The sequence below is a fragment of the Trichosurus vulpecula genome, chromosome 8 (genome assembly GCF_011100635.1).
Source record: "Trichosurus vulpecula isolate mTriVul1 chromosome 8, mTriVul1.pri, whole genome shotgun sequence".
NCBI lineage: Eukaryota > Metazoa > Chordata > Mammalia > Diprotodontia > Phalangeridae > Trichosurus > Trichosurus vulpecula.
Genome location: NC_050580.1, coordinates 51,311,530 through 51,337,370, shown reverse-complemented (window position 1 = coordinate 51,337,370; position 25,841 = coordinate 51,311,530). Strand labels below are relative to the sequence as shown.

The 25,841-nt window shown below is 44.2% G+C and overlaps 1 protein-coding gene across 1 annotated transcript in view; it reads right to left on the bottom strand.

The window, feature by feature from the left end:
• LMAN1L (lectin, mannose binding 1 like) overlaps positions 1-25,841 on the bottom strand; it is a 41,494-nt gene that overhangs the window by 14,066 nt on the left and 1,587 nt on the right. Inside the window, exons 2-7 of the mRNA XM_036736502.1 lie at positions 17,426-17,580; positions 16,993-17,100; positions 16,837-16,895; positions 15,360-15,459; positions 13,957-14,080; positions 142-240 (exon numbers count right to left, since the gene is read on the bottom strand). Coding sequence (XP_036592397.1) covers positions 142-240; positions 13,957-14,080; positions 15,360-15,459; positions 16,837-16,895; positions 16,993-17,100; positions 17,426-17,580 — 645 coding nt within the window. The remainder of the gene's footprint in view (positions 1-141; positions 241-13,956; positions 14,081-15,359; positions 15,460-16,836; positions 16,896-16,992; positions 17,101-17,425; positions 17,581-25,841) is intronic.

The following is a 25,841-nucleotide window of genomic DNA, read 5'->3' as shown; positions in this document are numbered from 1 at the left end:
GGTATATTCCCTAGTTCATATTTTAATTCCTCTATCATGGGCCATCAGAACCTTCAGGTGAAACTAGCTGGGGACCAGAGGCCAGAAGGAAAGCCTAACTGTTCAGGTTGGGCTAGATTTAAGAAACCTCATTTCCCCTACCACTCCAACAACAAGTAAGGAGGGGACCCAATTCATACTTCACCTCTGGAGCTGGCTTGCTCAGGCTGAAGGTCAAGAAAGACAGGACATCATGGTCATCTAGAAGGAGGGGGGACACTGAAGGTCAGGGACTAAGACCCCACTTCCACTGACACTCCCCCTCACAGGATCTCCTCATAGTCTCGCCATGGGTGGTACTGTGTGCCCCAATCTCTAAAGTCCCACCTCTTGGCAGAAGGCTCTGCCTCATACTTTGCAGAGAAAATTGTCACCTGTTAGGAGCTCTCTTTTCACCCCAGTTCAACATCTTAGATCCCTTAAACATCATACACTTCCCATTCTCTCCTCCTTTGTTCCCTTTGTGTCTGAGTCATTCATGGTTGAACTCACTCTGTGAACTTCAAAGACTCACCAACCACCTTGCCCCTATTCAGGTTTTCTCCCCTCCTATCTTTCCCCATTAAAATGTGAGCTCCTTGAGGGTAGTGACTGTCTTGTGTTTGTATACCCAGCACTTAGCACAGTGGCTAGTACCTAGAAAGCATTTAATAAATGTTATCTATCTATCATGGGTCAGCCCTTCTTGACAATGTCATCCCCCTACTTGTATCCTTGATCCTATTCCCTCCTGGATCTTCCAGGAGCTTGTCCCCTTGATCAGTCCCCTCCTAACATTCAATCTCTCTTTTTCCACTGGCTCCTTCCCAGTTTCCTACAAACATCCCCAGATCTCTCCCATTCTTCAAAATCCTTCATTTGACCCTGCCATCCTCTCAAGCTATCATCTTCTAGCTCTCCTCCCTTTTATAGACTAACTCCTAGAAAAAAACTGTCTACATTCATTGTTTCCACTTCCTCACTCACTTGCTTCTCAGTCCTTTGTAGTCTGGCTTCCAACCCAACCACTCAACTAAAACTATTGTTTCCAAGGTAAGATTGCCAAAATTTAACGAATGACCTCTTAACTGCTAAATCCAATGGAATTTCCTCAGTCTTCACCCTTCTTGACTTCTCTGCCATATCTGACAGCAATCTTCAACTACTCCTTCCTCCTTAATATTCTTTTCTCCCTGACATGAAAGCCTTGGCTTTCTTGCTACCTGTCTGACTAACCCTTCACGGTCTCTTTTGTTGAATCATCCATGTCCCTATGCATGGGTATATCCCAAGACTCTGTCCTGGGCTCTTTTCTCTTTTCTCTCTATACTTTCTCCTCAACCCCCTTGAGATCAAGTATCTCATATAGATGACTCCCAAACTAGGATCCAGCCTTTATTTCTATCCTGAGCTCCAATCTCACATCAAAAACTGTTTTCTGGGCAGCTCCAGCCTGTTTCATAGGCATCTCAAACTTGACATATCCAAAATGGAACTCATTCTCTTTCTCCCTAAATTCACCGGCTTCCTAACTTTCCTACTTTTACGGTGGACAAAACCATCCTTCTAATCAATGGGTTTAACATCTTGGAGTCAATGTGGACTCTTCCCTCTCCCTCACCACCTATAACCCATTAGTTACCAAGTCTTGTCCATTGCATCTCCTTCTCCCTCACATCTGTTCCCTTCTCTCTTAACAGAGCCACCACCCCAATGTTGCCCCTCATTCACTCTCCCTTGGATTACAGCCAGAGCCTTCTAATTGGTTTCCTTGCCTTTAAACTCTCCTCTCCCCAATCCACACTCTGCTTAGCTGCTGAAGGGATATTCTTAAAGAACAAGTCTGACCCTGTTACTTCTCTGTTCAAAAGCTTCAGTGGCTCCCAGGATCAAATACACACTCCTTCCTTTGGTGTTAAAACCCATCACAATGGGACTCCAGCCTGCCTCTCCAGGCTCATGCACATCACTCCACATTCCAGCCCAACTGGCCTATTTCCTCTTCTCTGTTCCATCCCCCACCTCTGTGCCTTTGCCTAGACTGTCCCAAAGGCTGAAGTGTTCTCTGGGCTCGCTTCCACCTTTTGGAATACTGAACTCCATTCAAGAATTGGTTCATGTTCAACTTTCTGCACAAGACCTTATCTGACCTCCACTTATTAGCACACTGTTCCCTGCCCTGCCCCATTATATCTTATTTCATTTGTATATAACTCCTGTTTCCTTATCTATGTCTATATTGGATCTTCCAGTAGAATGAAAGTTCCTTGAGGGTAAGAGCTATTTTTCTTTTCAGCTGGGCCTAGCACTGGAGAATTATGTTTTGACTTGTTCTGTGATGTCATCAGTGAAGAGAATGCCCTGGGAGGAATTCCTTTTACCAGAGCAGATAGGCTCTTGGTTTGGAATTTGCAGTCTTAGCCAACTGAGACACTGAGAAGTTATGCTACTTATCCAAGGTCACTTAGCCAGTGTAAGTCAGAGTCAGGACCTGAACCCAGGTCTTTCTGACTCTGAGGCTAGCTTTTTATCCACTATGCCTTGCTGCCTCTTAACTGGCATATGATAGGCACTTAATAAATGCTTGTTGAATTGAATGGAACTGAATTCTCAAATCAGGAGCATTTGGAGAACCTTAGCATCTATTGGGAATCTGCTTTCCATTTGTACCCTGTACTCGGTCTATGAAAATGCTAGGTGTCTTATCTCTATAGCTGTCAGAGCTGTAACTAGCATGGAGTGAATGGGGCTTTGGCCAAGGGTACCAAGATGGGGAGGGGGGTGGAGGAAACATCACAAATCCTTCCTGGGAGGGCTCAATCCCACACTTTTCCCTCAGGGACTAGCATTCAAGTGCCTTGCCTCATGGTCCTCTGGAATATTGGAGGATGTTATCCCCTCTAACAATAGGGGACTCTTTGGGGACTAGCTGTCTCCTGTCCTTGCCACTGTATCTGTGATAGGACCATTCTCTGCCCCGCCACCCCTACCACCGCCCATCGGACTGCTGTCCAGGCTCAGTTTTGTCTACCATGGCTCTGGTGGTTGCATTTATCAAGGAATCTCAAATGATCAGAGTATCTATAGAAGTGAATGCTTTTTGGAGGATAGTCTTGAAGGCTACATTTTGCTGTACTGAGTCAAATAATTTTCTTTTTGTAATAAAAAAATATGGCTTTGAATGGCCTTTCTGTACCTTTCAGGCACCTGCGAATTTAAGTGGTACATTTAAAGAACCCAGCAGCTCCCTAGTGTAAAAAAAATCTCCAGTTTTTTTAAACACAAATGTTCTTCTAGCAATGCTGTAGGATTGTGAGTCTTGGGTACTACAACCTCTGAAGAGTGTGATTTGTGAGTTATGTCCTCCCAAAGCATGTAAGCTCCTTGGGACAAGGGATTGTTTCATTCCTTTTTCTTCATATTCCCAGCCCCCAACCCAGTGCCCGGCACATAGTAGGTACTTAGTACTTGTTGATTGGTTGATTCTCTGGGTTGACCCAGAGAATAAGGAAACATACAAGTTTGGCATAAATAGCCTTCGACATAATTCAAAAGATGATTTACACGTAAGACATGTTATAAGGGATGCCACGTAAGACACATGTGATCACCAAAGGTGAGCCAGTCACATAATTGAAGGGAGGGATAACAGATGGACAGCTCAAGTGTTGCAGTGTTATCCATGAAAATGTAGAAAGGACCTAGAGGAAGGCTACCAGCACATTGGGAAGAATTTCCGTGAAGGCTCTGTTGGAGAACCTGGATAAGAATCACAAAGGACAAAAAGGTAAAGATGGTTTGAGAGTCAAACAGATAGAGGGAGAAGCCACATGGGGCAGCGGAAAGAATCTTGTTTATGGAGTCTGAGGATCTGGGTTCAAATCCTGCCTCTGACACTTCCTGGCTGTGCAACCTTGGGTAAGTCACTCACCTCCTCTAGGTCTCAGTTTACTCATTCATCAAATGAGAATATGGGACTAGCTGGTCTTTCAGCTGCAGATCAAAGAATGCCCACATCAATGAAGTTAATAAGCTGCTTTAAATGCACTGGGGTAGATTTACAAGAGTGGACAGAACACTCAGGCCAACAGGCCAGACATCTCAATTTACTGGAGCACACAAAGCTTTGAGGAATTATCATTCATGCATCCGTCTTGCTGAGATAACTGGGACTCTGGCCCGGTGATGTGGAAACAGTCGTGGAAACTGACGATGAGTCAAGGCTAGCTCATCTTTGCACTTGCCCTGGGACTGAGTCTAGGCATGCTCAGTTAGAGGCAGCAGGGAAACACACTGACCTTGGATTCAAGAATCAGAAGATCAAAGCTCTAGAGCAGGAAGTACCCTTAGAAGCCAACTAGTCCAACCACCTCATTTTACAGAGGGAGAAACTGAGGCCCCAAGAGATGAAAGAATTTACTCGTGATCACTGCACAGCTAGCAAGGAGCAGAGGTGAGATACAAATCTGGTCCTCTTCTTTTAAATCCAATACTCCTTCCATTGAACCGAAAGGCTTAGTTTTGAATCCTGGTTCTGACACTTAACTGTGACCTTGGCTAAGCTGATGACCTTCTCAGGATCTTTACTCTTCTCATCTTAGCATTGGTTCACACACAGTAGGTGCTTTAAAAAAAATGCTAGTTGACTCCCTAATTAATGTCATCTGTACTACCTGCCTCACAGGGTGATTCGGAAGAAAGGGCTTTATAAATACAAAGACATTGTAAAAACGTGAGTTGTTAGAAGTAAAGATGTGTCTTATTAAAATTCTACTCTGTATATTAAGTGGCTAGTGTGTGTTGCACGATATTAGGGGCTGGGGATACAGAGATGAACATGGGACCATCCCTGTCCTCAAGGAGCTTCCAATCCATTGAGAGGACAGAGCATGTTCACAGATAAGTAGGGCCAAGCTAGTTGGAGGAGGGAGAGAAGAGAGGATGAGGAAAGGCTTCTTGAATGAAGTTGTGCCGGAGATGAACTTGGAAGGAAGCTGAGTCTTCTAAGAAGTAGAGGTGAGGACAGAGTGAACTCCAGGCATGGGGCACAACCTCTGAAAAGGAGATAGCTGTGAACTCAGCTTGGCTGGAATTTGGGATATATGAAGGGGAATAACAGGAAATGTCTGCAAGCTAGATTGCAGAGGGCTTTATTTTACTCTAGTAGCAATGGGGAATCACTGAAAATTTCTGAGTAGGAGAGTGATGTGGACAGGCATGGGCCTCAGGAAGATGATTTTGGGGTGAGGATGGCATATGAAAAGAAGAGATTTAGGACGAACAAGAGTTTGTTAATAATAGAACAGGAATCCAAAGGGCACAATATAAGGGGAGAATGGAGTGGGAAAGGGCTGAGCTGGATAGGAATGACAAAGTGGGAAGTGTTGGCAACATAAGGAGGCTTTCCCCTTGGTAGATGGTGTCTCTGAATTATAAGGATTAGGGCAGGAAGAGGCAGGAGTTTGCTAGTCACAGGACAAGGAAACACTAGTTGACTGGGGCCCCTTCCCCCACATCTTCTGGGGTCAGCATAAGCTTGGTCTCTATCCAAACAACAGCCTGCTCCCTATCTGCCACCAGCAGGGGCCAGAGATTGGGGCCCACCTGTCTGGGCTGGTAAGTGCCCAGTGATCAGGTCACTAGGGGTCTGACTGAAGCTCCTTGTGCGCCATCCAGGTTACAGTTCTGGATGAGGACAGAAGGTACCAGCACTATTACTACCTTTCACTTTCCTCATCCCCAAATGGAGAGAGATAAGGTACACCCAGCAGGCATGCAGAGCTGGCCTTTGGCTTCTGATTGGGCCTGTTGTCAAAGAGCCCGAGCCCAACATGGTGTCCTGGGGAGGAGAAGCCTGGGGTTGACTTCCCGATAAAGGTGGAGGACTCACTCATCATTTTCTAGTAGAATTTGAAGAAGCAGGACAGAGTGAATACTTCCTCCACACGTGCAGAAGGTCCTAGGCTAAGGAGCCTTTCAAATGCAGTCCCTAAGAGCGTCTGAGGTTAGAACCTCACCAGCCTGGTCCAGGGATGAAGAAAGCAGGGATAGATGTGAACCTCTACCTCTGAGGTGGATAGAACACTGGACTTGAAGTCAGGAAGACCCAAAACTGAATCCTGCCTCACATACTTCCTATCTTTGTGGCTGTGAACAAGTCACTTAACCTCTGTTTGCCTGTTTCTGCATCTGTAAAACGGGGCTAATAATGGTAACTACCTCCCAAGGTTGTTGTTAGAATTAAATGCAATAATGAATGTAAAATACAAATCTTAAAATACTGTGTGTGAGTTATTATTATCATTATGTGCTAGAGCAGGGGCCTCCATGTGACTCCATACAGCAGTCTCCACATAGTGGGGTACAGCTGGAGAGAAGGAGGTATTGTTTGCTGTTTTCTCAAACTGTAATGGCAGACACTGGAGAGAGCAGGTTCCATCTTCACATGTAGCAACTATGGGTGACCTTTCTGAGTGTTTGGTGGAGACCTAGGGGGTTCTTAATTTCTAAGATGGGTGCTGAAGGATTGATTTCTTTATGGGCCCCATAGGTGTAACTAAGAATTTTAGTGCTTAAGTCAAGAGATATGAAGCTCATCTTCAGATGAGGGGAGGGGGAAGCAAGACAACTACCTACGAGGCTTCTCTTGGAAAGGAACTCACTTCGGTGTGCCATTTTGTAGCTTCCTATTTTAACTTATCACACTCAATGACTTGGTGCTCAGCTCTACTGTTTCTGTCTTGCTGAAGGAATACACCTTCTAAATTTGGTGCCCTAGGGAAAAGCTCCATTTGTCCCACCCAAGTCATAGTTCTGGTCCAATAAGGACAGAAGGTACCAGTATTATTACTGCCTTCCGATTTCCCACTCAAAACCCCCATTTGGGGATGCCAGTCCTCTGTTAGAGAAGACTAAACTCAGATAAATTTTTTTCAGTTGATAAGTCACATCATTGATACCACTAAAACATCCCCATCTTTTTCACATGGACCCTTCATGGGAGTCCTCTAGTCATGTCTCCTTCATTTATATTTACACAGGTGTTTGTTTGTTTTTAATTTCATAGAAATATAGCATTAGAGCCAGAAGGGTCATAATAAATTATTTATCCCAATTTCCTTATTTTACAAATGAGGAAATAGATAAAGAATGAAGGGGCCCTCTAGATGCTACTGTGTATGGATGACATTGTATATATTACATCAAGTCCTGGAACACTATTGGACCTCTCCAGTGAGATGCATGGTCACCCAGAAGAAATTGGTCTAACAATCCATACAAGAATAACCAAGTGGATGAAGAATACCTAGTACCCAGATTATGACATGCAACTGGGTGGGCCGCCCACCGAGTTACTCCACCAATATGTATCAGATAGCCAGGAATTGAACAGGAGGAAGGGAATGATGTGTATATTCTTTGTAAAAGCAGGCAGCAATCTCATGCTACACTGCTCTAAACCCCATGTTTTAAAATGTTTACCCAGTCATGTTATGGTTCTGTTACTTCATGCATACTGAGTGCCTCATATGGCCCACTACATCTAAGCAGGCTTCAGCCATGCTTCCCTTTACACTCTGGCCATCTTCTTGCCTACCAGTTTCCCCTGCCCCTGAACCCTACCTTACCTGTTTTCAGTTCTGGTACCATAATCAATTCAATACTGTAACTTTCTAAACCATGACCCACCTCCCTGGCTCCCGTTCATCTATCTGAGTTATCTTGCCTTATTAGAATGCAAACGCATTGAAGGCAGGTTCTTTCTTTGTGTTTGTTTTTATATTCCTAGTGTTTATCACAAGATCTTGGCACATAGTAAGTATTCAATAAATGATTTTTCATTTGTTCTTGAAACAGCATAACGGTTGAACACTCAAAACCATGGGTGATCCTAAGGGCAATGGAGAGGCATATGGTGGGTGTGAATAGGCTACAGTGTTACCAGGGCTGACCTGGGCATAAGAAATGGCCTCAGATCCAGCGTCAAGGATGTGTATGACTGGAAGCAAAGGTGGGCTGGTCATGCGATAAAGATAAGAGATAACAGAAGGGCTGTTTGAATGCTGTGTTTGTCTTCCTGAGCTATTAAAGCCTCTAGCATGCTATCTCCTCCACAGGGGATTTATAGAAAGTCATGGGCAAGGATCACACATGAAAGGAAAGTCAGGAGGGGCTGTGATGTGTTTCAGAGGAGGGAATATCCACCCCATGAAGGTCTTAGACCCATTGAAAGATTCAGGCAAAAGCAGAGTCTCATTTATATTTGTGCCTATTAAAGCTTGCCCTGATAGATTTAACCTCTCATTCTAGTCTGCTGAGATTCTTTCAGATCCGGGTTCTATTTGTCCCTTGTATTCACCATCTCACTCAGCTCTGTGTCATTAACAGCTTGGAAAAACATACCAGTATAATCATAGGGTTATAGACTGGAGCTGGAAGGGACTTTAGAGGGAACCGGTCCAACTCCTCCTTTTACAGGTGAGGAAACTGAGACCCAGAGAGCTTAAGTGACTTGTCCAAGGTCACAAAGCAATTAAATGTCTGTAGTGGGACTTGAACCCATGTCTTTCTGACTCCAGATCCAGTATCTTATCTGTTATACCATGTGCTTCTGATGATGATGGAGTTTTGTTGATCTAGACCTGGGCCTTCTGAGGGGCCATGATCTTGAAGAATAGCAAGTAGAAATGGGAGCCAGAGGGTCCCAATTTGAGCTCAGGAAGGGAGAATCTGAACAGCATGAGTCAGTAACCAGTGCCAAGGAGGAAGGCAAACATAATGGGAATCGGGAATCTAGCTGTGTTAGGAAGTCAGTGTGTGTGAAACCAGAAACCAAATCAAAGTGCAAATACAGCCGAGAACGCAAACTTCTTGAGAACCTTTTCTGTCTTTGTGTCTCCAGTGCCTGAAACAGTAGGTGCTTACTAATGTCTGTTGATGGTTTGATTGAGAGGTGCTTACAGCAGAGCTTAGCATGCAGCCTTCGGTACTGATGGTAATGGATAATTTGAACGCCCCAGTATTTTGATGGCTACAACTCCTCATAAATAGGTGCTACCCCCGCTCTTCGACGTCTATATGCCACTATACCTGGTGGTGATGGGGCCAAGAGAGTTCATGAATTTGATAAAAACACTGAAGAGGAGAGAGTTGAGGAGAGAGTCTGGTGGTACTCCATTGGAGACCATTCTCCATGTCAACACTCTTCAAGTATAGTTGTTGAATCAGCTATAAAGTTACCTGACTATAGTATTATCCAACCTAACATACCTCTATGTTGTGTACAAACATGTCATATGTGACTTTGGAAAGCCACTTCTCTTCTTATCTGTAAAGGATAGATGACTTCTAAATATCCTGAGACAGTACTAGGCTTATGGGCCCATGATCCTCTAAAGTGATGGGGTGGGGGGGTGAGTGTAGGGGAGGGGTGGATTAGAGTATCTTTAAAGTTCCTTCCAGTTCTAACTTTCTGAGAGTTCACTATCCCTATAGAGACTTTCTTCCAAGAAATTTTGCTGAAATTCATATATTTTATCTACAATGTCCTAATTGTTGTGTTGTTTTTTTCTTCTAAAGAAAATGAGGATAGTTTGGCATAACCTACTTATCCATGCTGATTGTTGGAGCAGACTGAGCCTGATTTGGAATCAAGGACGTGGGTCAGAATAATGGCTTCCTGCATGACCTTGGTCAAATCACTTTCCCCTCTAAGCCTTTGTTTTTCATTTGTGAAGGATAGGGCTGGGGTGAGGTGACCCGTAAATGTTTTCCAGCTCTAAGTCCTATGATCATCATTTTACCTAAGTATCCACAAGCCAACTGATAAAAAAATCTACTTTTAGAATTTTGCCAGTTATTAATTTCAAACTCACTTGTCTAAATTTGTAGGATCCACTTCCCCTTGCCCTTTTCTAAAATGGGACCAATAAAATATATCTTATGGTAATATTTCTCCAATTTTCCATGATTCTTTGGAAAAGACAGACTGCAGGCCAATGATCCCATCTACAAGTTTGTTCCATATTCTGATTTATCATTTAGTCTCCTTGAACTCAGAGCAGTTTTACGTTTTCTTACTATCTTCACACTTGCTTTGGACTCTAACTTCTTCTTAACCCTGTTTGATCTAATCTTTCCAGTACGAAGAACATTTTTCTTGATGGAGACATTTTAGGAGTTGAGTAGTTCTGCCTTCTCTCTATTGTTTGCTAACATTACATCATCTATCTCTAAGCAGTAGGGCCTGTTCTTTCCAGGTTCTTTGCATTGCTTCACATACAGATTTTTAAAATCCTTTTTATTTTGTCCTTAACACTATCCACAAACCTTAGCTCGTGTTGCACTTGGCCCTTTCCAACATTATTTTTTTAAATAGATAGCATTCTTTTGTACTCTTCCTCAGTTATATGTCACAGTTTCCACTTTTGTCTACATCCTTTTAAAAACCTTAGCTCATCTGTGTGATGCCAATTAGTGATTAAAGATCACTGGCCCCACCCATTCAATAGGCCTCAGGTGGGACCAGTTAAGGGAAGTTTGATTAGAGACAGGCCTACACCCTTTACTTACTAAATGCTAAGCCCCAGGCCTGCACCCTTTCTCTAATTGGGTATGAGGCCCTTGGGCCCTAAGAAGAGTTTATCTACCCAGGAGGTAGCCATTAAGAATTCAGAATTCAGCCCAAGGAGAAGAAGTAAGAACTCCAAGAGGACAGAGCTGAGAATCTGCAGACTAGTGGGCTACAGAACTCAGAGAGCTGCAGAGAGACAAGAGAGAGCTACAGAGAGAGTGCAGAGAGGAGTGTGGAGACCAGATAGCTTCAGAGACCAGAGAACTGAGGGGGGAGAGAGCACAGCCAAGCAGACAATTGGGATGCATGAGTGTTTATGGGAAGGCCCCAGCAGGGGGGAACGTTACAGGATGATTTAGTTCTTTGCTGTAATACTGTGCTTTAATTTCCTTGTTGTTACATTGAGGTGGACTTACTGGTTTTGGAATACAATTGTTGCTATGTCCAATCGGAATTTCTGGTTTGGGGATTTGATCTTCTGGTGTCTAAATAAATGTTATACTTCCCCTTCCTTCTACCTAGAGAATCTCTTATACTTTGCAATTCTGAACTATACAGGCATGTTCATGGTCATCTTTAAGGTCATGAATCTTGCCTTACTGATACAATCTGAGAACTCCCTGTGCAGCCATGCTGATTTTTATACATGGCACTTTCTATTCCTTCTCATAGCAATTATTCACGATCATATTGTTTATAATTTCATTTTTTCGAACCTACAATGTCTCCCCATTTTCCTAGAAGAAAAAGTACAAATTTATTTGCTTGGCATGCAAAGCCCTCCGCAATCTGGATATATCCAGTCTTATCTCTCCTGCCTCCCTTCTGCTCTAGCTATATCAGATTCTTCATTCTTCCAAACTTACCATGCACCTTTCTACCTCCTTGCCTTTGCTCATAACATTCTCTATTCCTGGAATGCCCTCCCCTGTTGCTCCAATGATCTAAATCTTACTCATCCTTAATAAAAAATATCTAGCATTTCTATACCACTTTAAGGTTTGCAAAGTGTTTTACATATTATCTCATCTAATCCTCACAACAACCCTGAGAGGTGGGTACCATTATCACCCTCCTTTTCCAGAAGAGAAAACTGAGGCCAAGAGAGGTTAAGTGACTTGCCAAGGTCACATAATTAGCTTATGTCCAAGGCAGTAGTTGAATTCAGGTCTTCCTGACTCTGAGTCCAGCAGTCTATTCAGCATACCGCCTGGCTTGCCCCACCCCCTCCCCCATCCTTCAAACTCCCTACTCCCAACCTATTTCCTTTAAGGAGTCATCCTTGACTATGCCAAGGATAATGATGTCTCCCTGCTCTGACTTACTCTAATTCTTAGTATCTATAGGTCTCATTTAGTCTTGACTATGTCCTGCTATTAATTACTCACTGACTATCTATGTATGTGAGTCTTGTCCTGAGCCCAGCCAAGGAGAGGGAGTCTATCTTCTCTTCCAGTCTCCTTCACAATGGTACAGCAAAGACTTGTGGGATGAGACAATGCTGAGTTTCCACCAGGGTCATCTGTGGCATAATCTTAATCATTGCAATAACTCTCTATGACAGTCTTCTCCCAATGTCTCATCATAGCACAGAGGCAACTCGGGGCCCTTGAAGACTATATAAGCAGAATGTAAGCCTTGTTGGATCCTCACACTGGAAAGGCTTCAAGTTCCGGCCTGGAAATGACCTCTGTATTTGTTTCCTGAGGGCCAGACCAGTTAAGTGTAGAGATTTCTTCAACAAGATGATGTTTTGGCTTTTTTCATATGGAAACTCATGAATACTGGCTACTAAGGTATGGAAGGGTTGCAATCTGCAACCAATGAAGAGGAAACAACCATTATATGCCAGGTACTATGCTAAGCATTTTACAAATTTCTCATTTGATCTCCACAACAACCCTAGGAAGGGGGTACTATAATTATCCTCATTTTACAACTAAGGGAACTGAGGCAGTCAGAGGTTAAGTTACTTATCTAGGGTCACACAGTTAGTAAGTATCTGAAGCCACATTTGTACTCAGGTCTTCCCGACTCCAGGTCCAGCACTCTATTCACTGAGCTATCTATCTGCTTCTAGGCATCCACCTTGATGAAATCAGGATCCTTGAAACTTTGAAGAAATGGAGCCCATGTTTTGAAATAACCTAGGTTCTGTAACTTCCTCATCTCTCAAAGCACCAGAGAAAAAACCACAGGAGGCTGGGCATTGTGTAAAGTTGAGTAATATCCTGTTGCGCTTAAAAATAGAGAAAAAGACTTTTTTTAAACTATGTCAGGGACCTCCCCAAACCCAATACGAGTACGGGGTCTGTTGTTGGGTATAAAAGGAAGACTACTCCATCTGTTAAATGGGAGCCTTCCCACTTTCCCTGAGCATCAGCGGGTCAGAACTGGCAGCTTTTGGAGCTTCAGGGATTCCAGGAGAGGCCAAACAAGAGAAAAGGACAGGGATGGTTAAAGACATCATTCTGAGAGGCAACTCCAGGTACACATGGTGCTGGTGGAGGGAAGGAGGGCAGATGATGAGCGGTGGTGGCCCCTGAGAGATGACAAGACAGCTCCTGCCTCAAATGGGCAGAGGAATGGGCAAGGTTTCTGCCCTTCACCAGGGTGACTGAGGATCGAGGAGTTTGGTTTTATCTTTTTTTTTTTGTTTCCAATTCTATTCAGTCAATGTACTATAATCTTTCATGCAAATGTATATTCCTCCAGGTAATGCAAAGTTAATAAGGAGAATTTAATGAGAATGAGAACTGAGACAAATTTGATAAATTCATGAAATATTGTATGATAATCTTTGAACTTTTAACCAAGATAAGATAGAACCAGGGCAGGCACTAAGAGTGTAGTTGCTGTTGGGAAAACACAAGCTGGTAATTCCTTGCATGTTCAAGACAGAAGAAAGCCTGGGCTCAGAGTTAGAGATTATGCTCTGAATAAATACTCCAGGGGCAGCTAGGTGGCACAGTGAGTAGAGTACCGACCCTGGAGTCAGGAGGACCTGAGTTCAAATCCAGCCTCAGATATTTGACACATTTACTAGCTGGGCAACCTTGGTCAAGTCACTTAACCCCAAATGCCCTGCCATCCCCCCTCCAAAAACAAACAAACAACAGCAATAAGACAACCAAATAAATATTCCAGTCAAGGCCCTAGGAGGCAAGTGGGCCTGACATAATTGCTCACCTGTCTTTTTACTCTTTGAGCTCATATAAGGCAATTGACTCGGTAAAGAGTCACCCTTACAGGGAAAACAATAATATACTCCTCCATGGTTTCCCTCTACCCCTCCCTCTCAACCAAGGCCCCAGTGGGGGCTACCTCTCCCTGCCAGCCCCCCAGACTCAGCTGTGGGTCCTTACCTGCTAGGATGCCAGTGGCTGCTGAGACCCCGAAGAAGCCTCCAGGGGGCAGAAGAAGGGGTCCCACTTCAGTGCAGATCTCATCTATTGCTCCTTGAGTGGTGAGGCCATTGTTCACAGATACCTGTGAGGGGTAGATAAGCAAGAGATTGAGGGGGAACCTTCTTCTGTGTCTTTCCTAGGACTTGGTACCTTACTGACTTGGTGGCAGATGGGAAACCTCACTGAGGTCCACATGCACATATATGACTTGGCTGGCATGCCTGTGGTCAATGTTCAGAAGTGTAAGCATGAACACAAGGTATGCTTAGGTGTGTTTAGGCACACAAAAATATTGGCATTTTGTGTCTCATTTTTAAAGCTTTGTATTTTAAAAGTAAAGTTTAGTTGTTGATAACAAAATTGAGTTTAGCTGTTTTTTGTTTCTTTACTTTATTCAATAAATAAAAATGTCTCGTATGACTGAGTATTCAATAAATGTTCTGGGGAAAAAATTCCTTGGGTGCACATACTAATGAAACGTATTGTGCCTGGATATAAAGAAGTAATACAATGCTGGGCTTGAAGTCAGGCGTGTCTGTCCTGTCTCTATCACTGATTCGTGACCTTGGGAAAATGCCTTAATTTGTTTTTTCATCTTGTAGTACATACTCTAATGAAAGAGCTGTTCTGAGGAATCAAGTGAATAATGTGTATAAATAATCATAACTTACATTTACATGTCTTTAAGGTTTGTCAGCTATTAAATGCTTCAAGGATCTGTAGTCTGGTTGGTGTGGGACCTCCCTCCATGGACACAGATTACCCTCCCTGCTATAACTAATTCAGTAGATGGTCTTAAAGACTGGCTATGACTGAAAAAACTGAGGCCTGGCTCTGCCATTCACACCTGTGTGAGTTTGGGCAAATCACTCAGCCTCTCTGGGCCTCCAATTTCTTATCTGTAAAATGAGGGGGCTGGACTAGGTGATCCTTCTAGCTTGACATCTGAGATCTTATAAAATAGGAGATGAGTTGCTCTGAATTTAGCTTAGCTGATCCTCAAATGACCCAACATGCAGGTGATCACTGGGCCATCTTCTGGACTGGCTGGATCTTCCAGAGCTTTCACTCTGAGACAGAGCCTTTGAGGACCCTGGTACTGTCATCTCTGTACCCCAAGGAGGACCGAGGAGAAGCTCATACTCAGAGCACTAAGAAAGTGTGAACTTTACTGCTCAGAGTTTGCCAGAGGCATTAGCTGGTAAAGCACACTTTTGTTCTCTGTCAGCCATGTTCACACATGCCTCCCTCCTCCAACTAAGGAGTACTATAGATTTTAGTTGGTGCAGGAGAGTGGAGGCCCACATACTGATAGAAGTGGCAAAATGACCCCAGGTAGGCCTTTCTCCAGGGTTACTCACCCGAAGCTTCTCCTCCCAGTAGGTGATTCTAGCTCGGAATGGATATGGCCGGTTCCGGAAATCCTGAAGACATGAACCCAGCACCTGGCCCCCTCCATCCCTGGAAGACATTTACTCATGCACAGGTCTGATCATGTTATTCCTTTCCTTAAACCTGTTATGTTGCTCTCAATTGCTTGTCAATTAAATGTCAAACTATTTAGCCTAGCATTCAAGGCCCATATAATCTGACTCCTCTCTACCTATGTTCCAACCAAACTTAATGTTCCCTGATTTCCTCTTACCCTCTCTGTCCATCTGCACAGTCTCCCATATGCCTAGAACACCTTGACCTATTTGAAATCCTTCCCTTTCTCCAAGGTCTACCTTGAAGGTGTCACCTCCATGAAGCCTTCCTAGATTGAAGTGAACCTTCTTAAATCCTCTAGGATTCTCTGGTCTCTACTATGCACTCAATCCAATTCTAACTTGTGTCCCATTTATCTGTGTACATGGACATATATTATAACTAAGACACGGTCCCCACCCATATGGAGTTTAGGCTGCATTTATATTTTCTTAGATCAGGGGTGGGGAACCGGGGGCAGGATTTATGGAAAGGATTTAGACATGGACAGTAATAATTACAGTAATCTCCAGGATGAGAAGGCATCGAGGGGTTGCTATCTGTATAAGTGGAGGGAAGACTCTCACTGATAAAATAGAAGATCCACCAGGGCATCAAAGGATGTTTGATTCCCCCACTAGACTGAACTTCAGGAGGACAGGAGCCATGTCTTATTTCTCTTTCTATCTCTCCAGCACCAACACCCTGTTCTATATCGTTGTTCATTCAGTTGTGTCTGACTCTTCATGACCCCATGTATCATAGCACATCAATACTGTCCATGAGGTTTTCTTGGCAAAGATACTGGAGTGGTTTGCCATTTCCTTCTCCAGTGGATTAAGGTGAACAGGGTTAAGCGACTCACCCAAGGTCACACAGCTAAGAAGTGTCTGAAGTCACATTTGAACTCAGGTCTTTATGATTCCAAGCCCAGCACTCTACCCACTAAGCCACCTAGCTACCACCATTCTATATGGAGCAGGAGTTTAAGAAATATTTATTGAATTGAAAACTTAGATTTCTTCTTTCCCTCCCTCCCTTCCTTCTTTCCTTCCTTCCTTCCTTTTTCCCTTTCTCCCTCCCTCTCTCCCTTCCACAATAATTCAGTAAGCAACTTATCATTACAGATCACAGTCTCGAAACTGGGAAGGACCTCAGGTCATCTAGTCCAACACCCTCATTTTATAGATGAGGAAACTGAGGCACGGAAAGGTTTAGTGACTTGCCCAAGGTCACACAGGCAGCAAGGGTCAGAGGTAGGATTTGAACTCAGAATATTGGTACTTGACAAGGAAGCATTGGGGCTCAACTAGTGAGCTTCATCCTGTTCATTCTCAGGGGCTGGGGTGCGATGAGAAGGCAGACCCTTACCTGAGGTAGTCATATGGAGTTTGCCCATCATTTGCCAAAACCTGGATGACAGGGTTGTTCTTCTGCAGGAGGAACCAGTGAGGTGATTGGCCTGAGTCCTCCAATGCTCCTGGGGGGCTTTGGATGGACTGGGTGAGAGTATGTAGCACAACTCACCTGATTATCATTGTCAAAAGAGTCAAAGAGGATCCCGATGCCATCCCAGAAAGCTGGCCCACCTAGGGCTGGCCCAGTCCAGCCTCTGTCCCGGGTATACCATACTGCCTATGGGTACCAATAGCCCAGTCAGCCATCCCTGGCATCTGGCAGCCTCTAGTAGCTAGCCTCGGGCCAAGGTGGCCTGTCCTGTTCCAATCAGCTATGTGGAGGGATATAGTTAGAGTTCAGGATTCCTGAGTGCCGCCACCCTGGGGATCCCTCCCTACCTGGCCAGTCTCAGCCCTCCCCCATTCCTGGTCCTCTTTTCTATAATGCAGCTACTTCTAAAGGAAGATGCAGCTGCCCCTACCAACCTAGGGAAAACCAGAGCTCTTCAGACAAGAGAGGCCCCTCTGGAATATTGGGACAAGACAGGGAGTTGGCTGCTTACCATCCCTTCAGCTCCCAGGCGGCCCAGCCCAGATACATGGAAGGCCACCTCCACCTCCCAGTTGGGAAAGGGGATGGCAGCCTGGGTCCACATGACTCCACTCTTGTTCCTCATGGATGGGGCCAGTCTCACCTCCTCTAGCCCAGGAATGGCATCTGTAGGTATTCAGGGATTACTCAGAGACCTGGGCCATCCATCTTCCTCAGGACAGCTGCCTCCTGGGATCTCTGCACACTGCCTAACAAAGGCACATCATTCATTCATTCATTCATTCATTCATTTGGTAATTCATTACATGAGCCATTCAATCACTTCACTAATTCATTTATTCACTGATTAATTCATATATTCACTCATTCTTTCACTTAGTAATTCATATTCTTCATTCATTCATTTATTTATTCACTCATTTCATTCATTATTAGTTGAGGGCTTCTAGTGTGCCCAGCCTTGTGCCAAATGCTGTGGGGAAAAGAAGAGAACCACAGAGTTTCAGAATTGGAAGGGAGTGAGAGGCATCCAGCCCAACTCACACCTAAACAAGCAACACTTTACAACACTCAATCATGATCGTCTACCTAGAGTGAGAGGGGCCCTTGAGGACAAATGAATCCAATCCCTTCATTTTACTGATAAAGAAACCGAGGCCCAGGGAGGTGAATGCCCAAAGTCAATCAAAAAGCCTTTTAGGGTTGTTTGAGGATCAAAACATTAGCATATGCAACTATATGTAAATGTATCGGCATATGTAAATTAATTACCATATGTAAAGTGTTTTACATTATAGAAATCCTAGTTATTGTTGTTACTAATTAAATCCCTACTATGTGCCAGGTACAGTGCTAGGGGCTGGAGGTACAAAGACAAAAATGGAAGTTTCTGCCTTCAAGGAGTAATACCTGTGCCAAATGGTGCTCTAGGCTTTGTCCGACAACCTACAATGAAGGCAGTCCCTATTTTCTGAGACAGTCCAAGACACTTATGGATAACTCTAAAGGTGAGGAAGTTTTGCCTTCCATCAAGTTTACACAAACCTCTGCACAATTCCCTCTCTTTCCCCCTAGTATTGCCTTTTAGGAACAAGCAAAATGAGTCAAATCCCTCTACCTTTGGGTTAGCACCTCAGGTTCTCAAAGCCAACTATCAAGTTCCCGTTGAGTCTTTTCTGCTCCAGCCTAACTATCCCCATTTCCTTTAGCTGATCCCCACAGGGCATGAACTCATTCTTAATTGCCCTCTTCTGGACATGCTCCAGCTCCTTAATGTTCCACCTAAAATATGATATCTCCAAACTGAACATAATTCTCCAGATGTGATCTGATGAAGCCAAAACATTGTAGTATTAGCTCCTCCTTATTCCTAGATGTTTTATCTCTCTTAATGAAGCTTAAGATTACATTCACTTTCTTGACCTCCATATTGTGTTGTTGACTCAAACCGGCTTGCAATCCACTAAAACTGCCAGGTATTTTCTCTCTCTTTCTCTCTTTCCCTCTCCCTCTTTTTTATTAACTGGTGTCCATCAACTCCTTCCCTAGCTTTCACTTGTGCTATTGATTTTTTGAACCTAAGGATAAAAATTTATATTTATTATATGTGGCTCAGTGTTATAGCCTATCAAGATCTTTCTGAATCCTGGTTCTATCACCCAGTGTGTTAATTACTCCTCTGAGCTTTGGGTAATCTACAAATTAGAAATTCATGGCATCTATGTCTTTATCCAAGTCACCTCCCTCTAATCTCTCCTCCACACAGTCATCAAATTGCTATTTGTAAAACAGAGATCTCACTGGGTCTTTCCTCCACAAGACTCTTTAGTAGCTCCCTACTCTCTCAAGGATGAAATAGAAAATCATTAGCCTGCCATTCAAAGTCATTCGCTATCTCCTCCCTACTCGCCTTACAGTTGGGTATGTTTCCTTCTTACCCTTTATATTCCAGTCAAACTATTAGCATACAACATTTCATCTCTTGCCTCTGTGACTGCTCCGGCAATTGCCCATGTCTGGAATGCAGGTCCTTCTCATATCTGCCCTGGAGAATCCCAACTTTCTCTAAAGCCCAGCTCAGGTAACACCTCCTATTCAAGGCCCTTCCTCATCCTGTTACCCCGCCTAAGTTATTATTGCTCTCTCTTACTATTGAAATTACTTTAGATTTACTCTTCTCTGTACGAGTTTTATCCTCTTGGCAGAATATAAGTTCCTTAGGGTAGGGACTGCTTTGTACCCACTTTGTGACTAGCACAGAGCCTTGCACATAGTTTGTCACTGTTCAGTTGTTTTCAGTCCTGTCTGACTCTTTGTGGCCCCATTTGGTTTTCTCTTGGCAAAGATACTGGAAGTGGTTGGCCATTTCCTTCTTCAGCTCATTTTACACATGAGGAAACTGAGGCAAACAGGGTTAAGCCTGGAGTCACACAGCTAGTCAGTGTCTAAGGCCAGATTTGAACTCAGGTCTTCCTGACTCCAGGCCTGGCACTCTATCCACTGTGCCACTTAGCTGCCATAGTTACACACAGTAGGTGCTTAATAAAATTTTTGTCATTGATATGATTGATTAAAATGTTAAACTGCATAAGATTAAGCACAGGTTCGTAGGTCACTCCACTGGAGACCTCCTTCCAAGTTGACATTGAACATTAATGACTGTTCTTTGAGTCCAACCATTCAACCAGTTCCAAATCTGTCTAATTATACTGTCACTTAGGCCATAAATCTCCATCTTTTCTTCAAGAAGAACACAAGAGATTTTGGCAAATGTTTTACTAACAAGCATTACCCAGATCTACCAGTTTAGCAACCATATCAAAAAAAAGAAACAAGGGGAGTCTGGAATGAGCTGCTTTGGACAAAATGGTGCTATGCTTTGTATTCACTGCTTCCTTCCCGAGATGTGCACCATCCATCTCTCTAATAACACGTTCTGGGATTTTGCTAAGAATTAAAGTCAAGCTGCCTGCCAAGCTCCAGTTTGCAGATTACATCTTCTTCCCCTTTTCGAAAATTGTGCCAACAGTTGCCTTCCCATCCTCCATGATCTTGCAGAGATCATTAGCGGTTGCTCAGTCATTTATTACAACTGCCCATTCATTCAGTACCCCGGGTGGGACATAGTTCACTTGGACCAGGTGACTTCAAGGGCAGCTAAATGCTTCCTTACTAGCTCCTCACTTATCTTGGGTATCAAGGCCTGATCAGTCATTTTTATTCTGTGCTCTCCTGTCCAAGGGTCATTCTCCCTGGCTAAGAAAACAGGCAAGACAAATCAAATTGGGCAGCTTTACCATTTCTCCATCATCAGTCACTGCCATCCCTTATTCCCCAAGCAGTGGGTCTCTTCTGTTTGTTTTTCCTCCTTTCCCCAACAGAGCATGAAAAGCTCCTGTTTAGTTATTATTCATTGGTTTCCTTGCCAGTCTCTGCTTATTCACATCACTAGTTTTCCTGGGATTATCCTTACATCATCCCATCACACCTCTGTATTCATCAGGAGTTATCTGGCCATGCTTTTATTTTGTGTACATGCCTTTAAAAAACATAAACTGGTTAGTGAGCTCTCTGCATCAATGTTCTCTGCAGGCAACTTCCCTTTTCCCTCCCCAGAAGGATGGTTTCTGTATGTGTCTTCAGAATCTCATCTTTAAGACCTCACCCCTCCTGTAGAAAGGAAGTCAACCTTGCCTTTCTCTGGACCCTTTCAAATCTCTTCCAATATCTAGGGTCCATCTTTTCTCCCCCGTCATAATTTCTAAGATGAAGTAGTCATTTTCTCCTTAAGATTTCCATCTATTTCCACCCCAGACACCAATTTCTCTGTGTTGGTAACAATCAGATCCAGGATAGAATTTCCCCTTGTTGGTTCTGGCGCCTTTTGAAGGATGAAATTACCATTAAGGCAAGGCAAGGAAGGATTAAATCCTCTGCTCTTGGCAGAGAGTGCTCTAGCAGATGTCTGGGAAATTGAAGCCCCCCCAAAAGACACAATTCCAGCTCTTGGGGAAGTCACAGCGTAATTAGAGAGACAAGACTTACACATGAAATAATGAGGGCAGATCAGGGCTGGGAGGGACCTCGGAGGCTGAGAAAATCTGAGGCTGAGAAAGGGCAAATGGCTTTGTCCAGAGTCACATAAGGTCACATAAGGCTCAGCAGGTCAAAGGAGGAAGGGAACACCATTGGTTGGGGGCAGGGGACAGGCAAGGGGGGACTTACTGGAAGAGATGGCCTTGTAGGATGGGTGGATTTTCAGGAAGGGGGAGGAGGAGAGACAGTCTAGTTCTGAGGAAACAGCTTGAGCAAAGATTCAAGGCTAAGAGTAAGACAGGAATTTATTGAGGTATTCTTCTTCATCAGTTACTGTCACTGTGGTAGACGCTGGGAATGTAGCAGCAACAATTAAACAAGTTCTATCCTCCGGGAGTTTACATTCTATTGGGAGGAGAGAATATGAGTGATACAAATTATATACAGTGAATACAAAAGGACTTATTTTGCGGGGGAAGGGAGTTGGAGGACAAGATTGCTAACAATTGGGAGCATCAGAGAAAGGTCTCCTTGTAGGAGGTGACAGCTGAACTGTGCTTTGAAGGAAACTAAGGAGGCAGAGGTAAAGAGGGAGAGCATTCCAGGCATACAGGACAAAGGCCCAGAGGTAGGAGACTGAACGTAATATATAGGATATAGACCAGCTTGGCTGGAATGTAGTGTGAAAGCAGGAGTAATGCAAGCCTAGCCTGAAAATAGAGGTTGGAGTCAGATTGTGAAAGGCTTTAAATGTCAAATGGAGATTTATATTTTATCCTAGAGGGAACAGGAAGCAACTGAAGCTTCTTGAGCAGGGAAGTATGATCAGAACTGCGCTTTAGGAATATACATTTTGCAAATAGATTGGAGGGACCAACTGGAACCAGGGACACCAATTAGGGGGCTACTGTAACAATCCTGGTGAGTGGAGATGAGTGTCTGATCTGGGGAGGTGACAGTGTGAGAGGAGAAGAGGGGATGGGGAGGGGAGAGGTGGCAGAGATAGAATCAGTAGGATTGGGTATCTGATGGCTGGGAGGAAGTGGGTGAGGGCTGGGGAGGATGACAGAGCAGGGAAGAATATAAAACTCAGAGGAATGAGGGATCAAGGACGTGCATTCAGGACATGTTGGAGAGACGTTGGGGGAATGAGCATGCTGGGCTGGGAAGCAGGATGGCAGGATTTCACTTTTTTGGAATAAGCTCCTTAGGACTTCTGGACCACATTGTCTTCTTTTACCTAAAGAGTGGGGAGTGAGGCTTTCATGGCAGAGGGAGAAACTAAGTCAGACGGAGGTGCATGATGAGCTTTGTGGTCTCTGGGAGACAGAGATCAACGCATCACCTGTCATAGCAGAAGGAGATGAGAGCTCCCTCATTTTACAAAGAAAGAAACTGAGGTTCCTAGAGGGGAAGGGATTTGCCTAGAGATCCAATGCCAATTTAGGGACAGGACCAGGGTTGGAAAATAAGCCTTGACTGCCAGTGTGCTTTCAGTATACTCCTGCCCTGTCTGAGCTGTTAATTCACATCACTCTGCTATTGAAAAACCATGCCCGCCAGATAAAGTATAAACTCCTGACTATAGTATTCAGGGCCCTTCACAATTTGGCTCCAACGTATGGTGGAGCTTCATCTCACGTGGGTCCCCTTCAAATACTTGACCTCAGAGCCAAGTATCTGCCTCCTCTTCTTATTCAGTTGTGTCTCATCTCTGTTCCTTTGCAGAAGCCCCTGCCCCACCCACCAGATCTGAGGTGTACTTCCTGTCTCCTCCTTCCTCTGAAGCCCAACTCTGGTGACAGACCCTCTGCAAAGGCGATCCCCCTCCCCTGGGCTTCCTTTTTGTGACTTTGCTTGGCTCTTTCCTCTCACCCTCCTTGGGATCATAATGGTTTGGGGCAGCAGTTCTCAAAGTGGGGTCCTTTCATGGGCTTCCCAAGATTAAAAGGATTTTCATAATAATACTAAGATGTTATTTGCCTCTATTTTCCAACTGCATATCTGTGTGAGGCTAGATTTCTTCACATACTTTAATCAAAATAACATATTACAACAAATTGTCTACAGAAACAGATAGGAGTGATCTTCCATTAAGCCAGACATAAAGAGACTGACAAAAAAATATGTAAAACAATGCCGTTCTTCTTACTAACATTAATAACAAAAATATGTTATTTATATGAACATATAAGGGGTTTCTTCTTAAATGTTTTAAAACTGTATCCATTCTAATTTCTAATATAGTAAATATTGGTAGATACAAACCACATAAGGAAAAATTTTAAGAATGTAAAGGGATCCTGAGACTGAACATTTGAGAACTACTGGGTTGGTGGACAGAAGGCTGACCTTAAAAGCTGGGGAAGACGCAGGTTCCAGTCCCTGTTCTGACACATCTTGGCAAGTCACTTAACCTCAGTGTCCTAGGCAGGTGCAGAAAAGGTCCCAACCTGTGTTGATAGAGGGAATTTCTTCGCCTGAGAATTCTCTATGGTCATGAAATCACAGGTATGGGCCCTATCCCTATCCTTGGTATCAGAATGATTTCTGCCCTTGTCACCCACCCCCACCCCCCATCCCTGAGAGTGAAAGGTTCTCCAACCCTGGGCTGTCTCTCATCTGGCTTTGTACCCCAAGCACTTAGCCAGGGCTGTAACTAGGGTAAGGGAGACTGGTTTTGTGCCAGGGAGCCAAATTTAGAGGGTATAGAATTTAAGAGAAGCTGATAACACCTGTAGACTTTCAGCAGCAGAGGGACAATAGAGCTTAGTGCCCAATTAGCGAGAAGTTAGTTAAAATAGGAAAATATCAGATAATGGATTGGGGTAAGCTCTTCCCTATAGTATAAACTCTAGCCTCCTTACTGCTAAAAATATGAACAGTCCTGGGTGTACAACTCCCTTCCCCCCAATTAACAGTGTCCTCCATGCTACTTCCCCTCCCCCACCCTGTCACTTTCCTCAGCATAAAACTCCTGATTGTGGTACTGTACCTAACCCAGGGCTTTGCACATAGTAGGCAGCTTAATAATTATTGGTTAAAAGGGATTCAAGAAAAAAAATAGTTTTTGAGGGCAGAAACTATTTGTTTTCATCTTTGCCTAGCACTGTGCCTGGCACACAGTAGGTGCTTAATAAATGCTAACTTATTAATTGAATTTTCTTCTTTTAAAGCTTTAATCCTTGCTGAAATACAAATAGCCTTATGAGGAGTAACATTTACAGTAGATCCTAGTTACTTATACCTATACATGACTTTTATACCTGGTTTTTTTCATTTATTTATTTTACTGTTTGCTGCTAAAGAAGAGCAGGTTGGTAAAGATCAGGGGCTGGGGTCACCAAGCTCAAACTTGATCCATTCACAATTCTAAAGAGGGCCAAACTTAATTGGGAAAGAAGAGATTGTCAGCTGCCAGCCCAACCACAGCCCTCCCTTCTGCTGATCCCCCTGCCCCCAACCATGTGCCAACCTGGAAGCTGGCACAAGTCCCAGCTCTGTCATTCATCTCTCCCCATTCCCCTAGTCCCTGCTGGCTCTTCCTGGAGATCTTCTTAATCCCCATGTTTGCCCTTGGGAAAAGCTGCTGAGAAAGAGGGAAAGAATGTGGCATGGGGAAGGCTCTGAGCCAATCACCACTCTAGAGCTGAGTGGAGCTGGGAGGAATCTTGAGATCCTCTGAGCTCATCTCTTCCTTTTCGGAGGCCAAGAGAGAGGAAACAGTTAAGAGTGGCATGGGCACATAGCTAGAACCCTGGCTGCTTGACTTCCAGTTCAATCCATGATGCCCCTTCAGGCTTCCTGGAGCCTCCCTTGTCCCATGGGTAGGTCATGAGGCTGCCCCAGCCCCTCCCCACAATCTGGGAACAACCCCCTCCTGGGAGGTCAGAGTCAATCCAAGGTAGGGATGGGTGTGGAAATCTGGCCCCACCTGAGCATCCCCTACACTGGAGGGGCACAAAAAGCCCAAGACTCTCACAATGGCTGGAGGAGGGGGAAGGGAGCTTAAGAGGCAGGGTCACAACCTCTCTGGGCCTCAGTTTCTTCATTTATGAAATGAGAGGGTTGGGTTCAATGAATGACCTCTCAGGTCCCTTCCAGTTCTCTCTCCCCACAGGAGAGAACTCAGTGGGAGCAGGAAGGCACTAACCACCCAGAGGAGGTTCTATGCACATCTGGTGGAGGACAAGGTTACCTCTGTAGTATGATTTCAGGGCCTTTGAGAAGGTCCTACCCCAAAATATATATTCTCACTCCCCAGTGCCTGAAATTCCCCCGTTAAGAGTTGCCTCCCTTTGAAGTCAGCCTCATCTGCTCCATACACCTTTCTCTCTTATATTACAAACACTGCTGAAAGTAAAACTTAGTCACCCACACCTCCCACCAGG